The sequence below is a fragment of the Vanessa cardui genome, chromosome 8 (assembly GCF_905220365.1).
Source record: "Vanessa cardui chromosome 8, ilVanCard2.1, whole genome shotgun sequence".
Taxonomy (NCBI): domain Eukaryota; kingdom Metazoa; phylum Arthropoda; class Insecta; order Lepidoptera; family Nymphalidae; genus Vanessa; species Vanessa cardui.
In genome coordinates this window covers 5,650,823-5,661,329 of record NC_061130.1, presented here as the reverse complement: position 1 = coordinate 5,661,329, position 10,507 = coordinate 5,650,823, and the positions used below count along the sequence as shown (strand labels likewise).

Below are 10,507 nucleotides of genomic sequence, written 5' to 3'. Positions count from 1 at the left end.
CAAATGGGCTTCCTGATCGTTTACCACCTACAAAATAATAATATATTAAACTAACAAAAACTTTGTCTAATATCTTGTTTATACCAGTTTGAAGTAGTAGTTACTAATTACATCCTGTAAATAAAATGTAGAATATACTTAGTACGGAGAATAATTTACCAAAAATTAATTATACATTAATTTTTATTCCAGTCAACAAAAATGTAACTTGCAATACACAGTTATGATAATGTCACGTTAATTTGCCTAGGTGTTTATTAAATTTATTTCTTGTCCTCCATTTGATCTGCGATTGAATTTTCGTTGAGAAGAGAATAATCTGGCGGCAGCCATTCGCAGCTCGTGTCTTCAGAAGAACACACCTAAAATATAATTAATGAAATACAGTTCAATAAATAATGTATTTATACGAACAATTTATATGCATACAATTAATATTTTATTCAATTCGAACATTTTTTACAAATGTAGGATGAAATGGATTTATTTGTCGTTATAAAGTCTTAGGTTTTTTATTATGTATGACGATTTCAGTACCTAATCCGTGTAAAAAGTTATAGTAATACAGTCTGTTATCTGTGACTAATGTGATAATAATACATGTAGTAACTTTCTAACCTGGCACTTGCAGTAGGCTGCTTCTACGTAATGATACAGTTCTGTACCGGGTTCCACGCCAGGGTCGCAATTTCGTAACTTGACTGAAGCGTGCTTCCTCTCTCCGTGCACGCAAACTGGATGAAAGGATACTTTGTAGGGGAATTGCCAATCTGCCGTCTGAAATGAAATATCAATTACATATTAGTTCCTACTATTCATTTACAATATATAGTTCTACAAACTAAGGAATTTTTGGCGGCTCAGCCAAAATATGTAGAAAACAATGTTACTAACATTTTTTTTTACATGGAATATTAATAATTACAATTGTTTCTAGACGGTCACTAAAAATAATTTAGATTACAATTACTTTTCTGAACAAAATCACTGTCAAAGTGTCGAATTCTCAGCATCCTGCAGTGTCCTTGGTACAAATTTTAGTTCAAAGTGCATCGTGATACGTTTACTTCTACATTTGGGTGTTAAAAGAATCGCATATTAATAAGCTTACTATTTTTCCTGGGCAAGTAGAACAATTAGTATAGGATTTTCTTAAAAAATATTTAACAAATCTTGTTTACATTTTGTCCCTACGATTTTATATGAGTATCCTGTTCGCTGTTGAATTAAAAAATATTCACTAGACTTAGTTATAGTTAGTTAGTTAGTGCATCTTTACCGATCCGCTGAGTTGATAGTACCTATAAAGAAGACAAAAAATGTCATCTATCTATTCTCCCCTAGCACGTAGTTTAATGAGCCCAGTGCGTTCGGCGAGTGATATGGCGTAGTAATCAGAGGAGTTCACATGATCCTGGTAAGATTTTTATTTACGTAATAAATTGTTAAAATGACTAATTTTAGCGTATTGATATGCAGGATGCCAGCATATAGGCCTAGTTAAGATGAATTGTTGTTGAAAGTTATAAATTGGTATACATATTTATTTTATTTTTAGACAGAAATTATCAGGAACCTGGCCTCAAGATCCTGTCAAATTAGTACCCAAGCTACTGAGAACTATACAGCATCCTGAGAAGATCCTATTAAAAATATCGATGATGTTGTAGCATGTGGAGGTGATGTTACAAACCTAAGTGAATTCTGCGGAGTTATTCAAAATCGCTGCCCTGGTGTGACACTTCATATCGTTACTAAAAGTGAAATTGAAGATATGGAATATGTTTTTCTTGTGGCTCTTTTAAATGGCCAGAAATCAAAAAATGTGTGATATTTTGACTGTTCCTTTTATAAAAAGCTAAAAGATACTGTAATTTAATTATTAAACTGAATTCCATCACCAGAATATATAAAAAATATCAGGCCGAAATCAGAATCGAATTCGTCCATAATTTGTAGAACTACCCATATAATATGTAAATTTTGTTTTTTTTGTTTATTTTTTATTTTAACGAGCAATCTTTTTTTTTATTTTAACGAACAATCTATCTTATTACAAGGTTAAACCTGTTATAATAAAGGAAGTTAAATATTTCAAAACATGTATTCATACCTCGTAAGATAAGCAGTATCCCCAACATGACATGATGTCGACTTCATCCCAGCAACGCAATCCATTAAAATCTGTTTGTACAGCGTTATGGGTGTACCGCCTCAGCTTACATCGAGAATTTGGTGAAGCACTTTTACAGCTTATAACCAAAAGTGAAAAAACCATTGTTATTAAAATAAAATTGTAATTATTTCTGATACGCCACATTTTGGATGAAAAGTAAGACAAGTTGAAAGCTTTAATCTTCCCGAATATATACTCTCTCTAAGCTTTCTTCTTTCTGTTTGAATAATCTGTTTGAAGGTGTATCTTTTTATAAAGAGTCAGAGTAGACGTCAGCACATTAATTCGTGTCACTTCACATCACAGCATTGCACAGAACATTACTTTTAATGGACCAAACCGAGCAATAAGAAATATTTTAGAATATATTTGAATATATTTGCCTGAATAGAGCAAATTCTATGAGATTAATGTATTTGACATGTTATCACTACATATTCTGAAACATATTCCTTCCGCCTCCTTTGTCTGTCTGAACGGGATATACTCAAAAATAACAAACAAATGTATACACAGTTTGGATATTATTTTTGTCCTGAAGTAATAAAGTGTTTCATCTACATATGTACATATAGTTTTGTATTACGCAAATATTTTCCGCAAAAATCCCTGTAAAGACAGAAATCTAATTGTATAGTATCCTATATTATGATGATGCTATCAATGCTTTTTCTATTGAGTTTTTGGTAAGATTACATGGTCAACTTTGCAGCGTATATTAGAATGCGTCTTTAGCCCGTACTGATGTTTCTGAGTAGTAGTGTCGACTTCTTCCTTTACAGTAAAAAGATTGAGAAGGATATAGAACTATATGACCATGTTCACGTGTATTAAAATAAATAAAATAAATGTTTAGATCAAACCAGTCATTTTTTCAAAATCTTTTGAAAGATCACTCGGACCGGCCGTTAACTGTTAAGTCGACGATACGACGCACTTTACGCCCTCAGTAGGTAATAGGTGTTTCTTATACTAGACTTGTCGACCTGAAATTAAAGGATAGTATGAATATATCTCTCTCCTCTAGGTTTAACCACTTGTGTTTGTACAAATCTTGACAGTTTTGGTTACTCACAGGGAGCGTCCCTGTTTTGTTTCTCTGACTCCATAATATACTACAAAGTAAATCTATAATATAAGTATATAATATAATTTCAGCAGAACAAAGGCTGTTTAATATACATACCTACTTACAGCTTTATTTAATTCTTTAGGTTTTGCTGAATACTACATGTATTCAGCAAAACCTAAGAAGTCAGAAGTCAAATATCCGTGTATTTAACTATTCGTCATCGTTCTTACTGAAAATGTAATGTAGGTTTTAACTATGCCTTATTTGTTAGATTTACTATGGTTACTTATTTGGTACAAGGGCTTTTCGTTGTCATGAACTCCTTTAATAGAAAGTGTATGCACATATTTTGGTCCGCCTTAAAGTGTTTTTGACTAAATAAAGACAGGACAATGCAACAAGGTCTAATATATTTAGAGATTAATAGTTGTAGCTTTCAGTTTCGCTAGCGACATGGATTCATAAATAAAATTATTATTTCCAATTTTTTTTTCTTGTTATAACATGGGATAAAACAGTAAATTATTATCAAAGTTAAATTAATTAATAAAGGTGGTGTTATTTTTTACTATTTGAAATTATGCTAAAGTAAGTACAAGAAATTTGAAACAAAATAAAGTCCGTTGGAATAACAAAAAATAGAAAGGTAATCAAAAAATCGCACAATGATATTTAAGAAAAAGAAGTAAACGAGGTGTTTAAGAAATTATTGTGTTATTAAAAATACACTCAAAATGATTTAAGTTATACAAAAATGTTTATTGTTTCTTTTAATATAATTTGTATTGTAGTTTTGAAATCAATATTTTATATTGATATTCATTATTAAATTTAAACGAACATTTCTAAATAATGTTACCATCGCTATCTTGTTCAAACAAAGAACAACTGCTTTCGTAAGCTTTGGACAAAGTTAAAGCATTTATTCATTATTTTAAAGAAAGCTTTCAGGCTAGGTGCACGTTTTATTGAAGCGTTTCGATTTCATTTTTATCTGTGTAATTTATAAAGCTGTGTGACCGTTGATTATTCGAAACATAAAGGCTTAATTTAAAATTGAAGGTAGTGTACAAAATCGTAATAATTACATCTAATTTAAATTAAAAGATAATAGAACGTAAAAGTAACTTATGCACGTTTCATATTTATTTATTTATATTACATTTACAGGTTCACGATCTTCAAGTTAAATATTGAAAATGATTATTACTACACGTTGTGTTTTCCTAGCCGTTTTGATTTTTTGTACTGGTATTGATATTTTTATAATGTTTATTAATTTAATTAAGTATTCAATAATAATTACATTTTGTTTATTTTTAATTGCTTTTTAGCCTAACTAAAAAGCAATCCACTATTTTTAGATTTCAGTATGATATTTAATACTGTATGAAACAGTATGTTAAATAAAATTTGTTTTTTTTTTTATTTACAGATAACACGATGTCCTTAAATATATTAAAATTGGAAGTGCCTGAGTACATTCAAATAGGCTTAAAGGTATATTTATGTTGCGTCTGGAAACTTGATCCTGCTGAGAGATTATACTCTATTAAATGGTATAAAGATGGCAAAGAATTTTATCGCTATGTACCGCGTGATAGTCAACCACACAAAATGTTTCTGCTTGCAGGCGTAAGAGTTGAGGTAAGCGACTTTTTACATTCGAAATGTTTATATTTACTATTACTATTTAATTGATTGATTAAGTTAGTGAACTTTATGGTTAAGATAAGGATATTAGCTGTCTGTCGGAATTTAAAGTATACTAAATAGACGCACTAATTTCTAGCTGACATGAGTAGTGCTTCGAATTTACAGAAATGCCTTGTGGCTAAAATTTTCGATTGTTAAAGCATATAATTATGTTATAAGTACTTACCTATTTCTTCCTTTTATCTAAAATACGTTTATATTTATTACCTGAAATAAATAAATAGAAAAAAGTAAAAGCCAAAATTTTTGTAAATATCACACAACTAAAAACTTAACGAGAAATTACTTATTTTTTTAGAAATTTGATTCTATTGGTTCAAAAATCGTTCTATCACCGGCATCTTTGGAGACCGAAGGAAGATATCGCTGCGAAGTTTCCGGCGAGCGACCGAATTTTCTTACTGTCTCCAAATACGCGGACTTGGTTGTTGCTGGTATATTATTTTTGTTATACATAGTTACAACATATAAATATATACAACAATACATTTTCATGTCATAGTTGTATACGGTGAGCTGTTGTTGATTTTTTTTCATAAGTATTTTTCTTCTTATTATATTACTTGTTAAATTAACATCGTGAGAAAAAGGTTAATAAAAATTTTATTCAGTTTCGGTATTAATATGTACTAAAACATTAAATAATACATATTAATAGTTTATTTTAGTTTTACCGAACCAAGGTCCAGTTGTAACGCAACTCCGATCAGGCCACAAAGTTGGAGATAGAATCCAAGTTAATTGTACTTCTGGTCGATCTCGGCCAAAGACGACGCTTTCCTGGTACATTAACAACGTATCTGCGCGTGCGCAATATGTTCTAGAGTCGACATATACTGAACATGAAGATGGTCTGACAACCACAACTCTGGCTTTAGACTTCAAAATTAATGGCGGATTCTACGCAAACAAAAAGTTTAAATTAAAGGTATGGCTTGAATTTATTCTTAAAAAATATTTCGCCTTCGACTATGAACGATGAATACTTGTATAATTCAGATGAAACTCTGCCGTGTGTATACCTAGGGACAATGATCACCAAATATTAGAAATAATATCTTAGCCTCCTGATAAAGAAATGCTAGTTTTACTCTAACATTATCTTTATCGTTTACAGTGCTTAGCGAGCGTTCCGTACTTGTACTGGAAAAGTAACGAAGTCATCAGTACCGTCATCGCAGGACCAAAACATAGATCCACCAGCTCTACAAATAGTTTACGCACCGCAAAGAACTTGTACTCCGATTCTAAGAGTCATGGAAATACCAGATTTTTATTTCCTCTACACACTTTTAGCTTTTTAAATACAATTATTTTAATAATATTTTTTTAAAATAATCCTTATAATTAACTTTTTAAAATGTTAAAATAAGTATTTATTCTGATATATTAGATGTAACTTTAGGCTTTTAAGTTAAACATTCCGTATAAATTAACTCTTCAAAGCCCTTATGTTAATTTTTAGCTATATTTAAAAATACAATACAATATTTTGTAAATTATTTTCTATTATTTTTTTTTTTTTTAAAAATCAATTCCGTAAATCTCCTGCAATTTTAGTTTTTTTACATAGTAAATTTGAAGATCGACTTACTAAGTTTTTTGGTTACTATAATATAGGTATTTGGCGGCGTACGCTTGTAAAGTCCTTTTTTCAGCAAATTACATGCTAATAAACGAATAATATTCTAAGAAGATACTTCAGTCATATCAAACGGTATGTTCATGAAGAACGGCTTGGAAAAATATTTAGTTTGCCAGATGTCTCGGAGTCAGTAAGCCCGTCGGTGAAATGATTTTGCAGTTTTGTCAATATCAAATCATTTCACCTAAGTGCCTATATTTAATATTATCAAAAATCTATTAATTTATTAAAATTCCTCAATTATCCTCAACAATCAATTAATAAGTCATTTTTTCACATGATTTATATTTAAAAAAACACGCATGGGCATTGGGCAGGGTAAGGAGATTGGCGTTTAGCAAGAAGGGGTCGGTACATTGTAAAAATAATCGTCGCAATCCAGAAACAAAAAAAATATTCAAAACTAAATGCTTGCCAATAAACTTATTACAAATGGTATAGAAAGCAAGCAAGCAAGCAAGCAAGAAGATCGCGTCAGATTACAAACAGTTACTCCGAAAGAAATATATTAAAATGACATTGAGGATCTGAATAATTCCTAATAACATAACGACATTGATGGCACAAATATTATTCTGTACATATTGATTCGCAATAGAACTGTTTCGTTCTTATTTTTTTAATTCTGACGTCAATTTATTTGACAATTCTAGAAATGTATGCCAATACAACTGTCACTTTTGCAAAATTGTTAATTACAAAAATTTAATAATTTAGGGCTGTACATGTAAAAATAATAGAACTTTTCTTCCTGTATTAAACGCAGATAAATGTTTATTCAAAACCTAAAACTAAAGTATGGACAAGAAGAATCAAGATTTAAAAAGTGTAAATTACTTTAAAGGTACATAATGTCCCATATATCTCAAACACCAACTTGTGGTTCCAAAATTGACTCTTGTAACGAAAATGTCGGTAGACTATAAGTTATGCTCTTTGTCCAGCTATTTTACTATATGCCTTACTACTTGCCTACGCAGACAATTATGCTATGTATGCTGTTTGGGTCCTTTCTGAGATTTCTCAGTCAATTATCAACCAATTTAAGTTTTAAATAATTTAATAATTTTAATAATATACATAATTTTAAATTCAAGGAAGCTATTTAAATTAAAAAATATAAGTATAATCCTCTGATGATAATAGATATAATTGATTATATATATGTACATTTACAAATTTGGGTCTATATTAACTTTGAAATAATAGTTTAAAATGAAAGCATCGATAGATAAAATATCAAGTTAATAAAATAAAATAAAAATAGTCTTTAAAAATAAGTGTATATACAAAAGCTACAAGATTAACAATCGATTATTTCGATCAATTTATCATGATTTCAGTTATTAGCGCCCAACTCTACAATTCAATTCAATTTTTTATATTTATGGCCTCTGTCAATAGGTTGACAATTCTGCCAGTGTCAGGGTTGAAAAATACACGTGGTTGCTTAATACAGCTCTTTCTCGTTCTGCCCAATGACCAGTAGCACGATCTAAAACAAATAGGACATCACAATATAATACACCAACACCCACTAAGATACAAAATAATAAAACTACCTACATAGATATACTTATTATATAAATAATATATACTTAAACTAACTCAGAGTTTGATATTATATCTTTCAATATACTTAAATAAAATAGTTATAATAGAAATTTCTGAAGATGACAAAATGCAGGACATGTTGAAAGGGCGAGGAAAAGTAGGAGGAAGAAGATCATACAATGAAATAGGAAATCTGGTGCAATCAAAGAAAATATGTTCAACAGTACCCTCATCAAGGCCACATTCACATAAGGAGTGGTCCCGAACCCTGATCTTTGATAAAAAATGGGGGCTGCAGTTATGACCAAGACGCAATCGAATTATTGTAGAAGTAGAAAATTTAGAGCATTGACGAAACTTAAAGAACCAGGGTTTTAATGGAATATCAGGTTGCAAACTGCCATAGAATTTACCTTTAACATGACGGGAACAGTTCCATACCTCACTCCACTGCTTATTCAAATCAATTTTAGCGAGAGAACGTAAATCTTGGGCAAAGCAATTAGCATAAGTCTCCGTACCATTACGAATAGACCACTTAGCACATATGTCAGCCTGTTCATTGCCAGAAATCCCGGAGTGGCCAGGAATCCACGCAAGGGCTACCTCAATTCCAGCAGAGTGACACTTAAAAAGAAGTTCCCGAGTTTTGAGGTTAATAGGGTGAACATTTCTAGAACGTAACGGAAATTTTGAAATATCCTCTAAACAACTGCGACTATCTGTAAAAATTATGGTTTTATTAAGGTTGTGTGATTCTATCAGGGATACAGCTTCATAAATAGCTATTGTTTCTCCAGAAAAAACAGATATCCTGGGTGAGCATTTAAAACTAAGAGTCAGCTTCATGTCAGGAACCCATACAGCTGAACCCACAGGGGCATCTGTAGATAGTTTGGAGGCGTCTGTAAACATAGTTCGCCACCCGGGAAACTGTTCGTTTAAGAGTTCTTTAAACCGAAAGTTGGCTCCAGGATCTTCTTTGTTAATACCAAAACATGTAATTACATTGGGCCTAAAAGCAAGTGCATCAAAAGGGACAGCAAACAAAGGATTACCAGGAAATTGAAAAAGAGGAGATGTTGCAATAAATTTTTCATAACTTTTAAAAAGACAAGGAACTTCTTTATGAGCCCAGTAAGAAGAAGATGAAACATAGTTTGAAAGGTGACGAAGAGAAGTAAGTAATGGGTGGCAAGAATTTTGAAAAGCTTTGTAGAGAAATCTATCACAAAGATATTGTCTACGAAGAAATAAGGGAGGATCCAGACATTCTACTTGGAGAGCTTTGGTGGGCGAAGACTTCATAGCACCACAAATGATGCGGAGACACTTAGCTTGAATTTTGTCCCAATCGGCTAAAGCAGATTTATTACACGGTTCAAGCAAAAATGAACCGTAATCAAAATGACTCCGAACAATGGCGTTATAAAGGAGTTTTTGAGTGTAGGGGTGAGCACCCCACCACACACCTGATAGAGACCTTAAAACATTTACCCCAAGCTCACATTTTTCCTTAATGTAATTAAGGTGGACCGTGCCATTCATACGGGAGTCAAAATACACACCCAAAAATTTAACTTTATTTTTTACTGGAATGGTCTCATTTTCCAGAACAATATCAATATCCGGTATCAATCTTCTTCTGGAAAACACCACTACCGAGCTTTTAGGACCAGATAGAGATAAGCCGTGATCTGCTAGCCAGATATAAAGATTTTCTATGGCAGCATTAAGGCGAACAGAGCAATCATCCATAGACTTTGAGGCATAATAAAGAGCTATATCGTCTGCGTATTGTAATATGTTACAATCAGATGAACAAGAAGAGTCGAGATCAGAGATATATAAATTATAAAGAATGGGACTTAAAACCGAGCCCTGTGGTAGCCCCTTCCATACTGTTCTTGGGGGATACATAGTACCTTGCACTCGAACAGAGATATACCGTTGCATGAAAAGGTTGCATATGATATTAATCATCCTCGCGGGAAGACTCAGCTGGAGCATTTTGTGCCTGAGTAACGGGAGGAGAACGTTATCATAAGCTGAAGTGACGTCAAGAAAGACACCAACAAGATGGTGTTCCCTTGAGAGGGCCAGGCGAATTTCTGAAGAGAATACGCTCAGGCTGTCCATCGTGCCTACACCTTTTCTAAACCCAAACTGCGATTTTGGCAAGATATTCCTACTTTCGAGAATCCATTCCAGTCTATTTTTTATTAAATGTTCCATAATTTTGGCTAAAACTGACGATAAGGCAATAGGGCGATAGGAGGAGGGGTCTTTAGGATCTTTATGGGATTTAAGAATAGGAATGATGATTTGATGTTTCCATGATTCA

General features: G+C 32.0%; 1 protein-coding gene across 1 annotated transcript; it reads right to left on the bottom strand.

The window, feature by feature from the left end:
* Window positions 1-228: 228 nt before the first annotated feature.
* Window positions 229-2,453, bottom strand: LOC124532035 (glycoprotein hormone beta-5). The gene is made up of 3 exons (XM_047106661.1): window positions 2,114-2,453; window positions 619-777; window positions 229-362 (listed from the first exon to the last, which is right to left on the bottom strand). Exons 1-3 carry the CDS (start codon window positions 2,318-2,320, stop codon window positions 264-266), a joined length of 465 nt encoding a protein of 154 aa, XP_046962617.1. The 5' UTR covers window positions 2,321-2,453; the 3' UTR covers window positions 229-263.
* Between the last annotated feature and the right edge of the window lie 8,054 nt (window positions 2,454-10,507).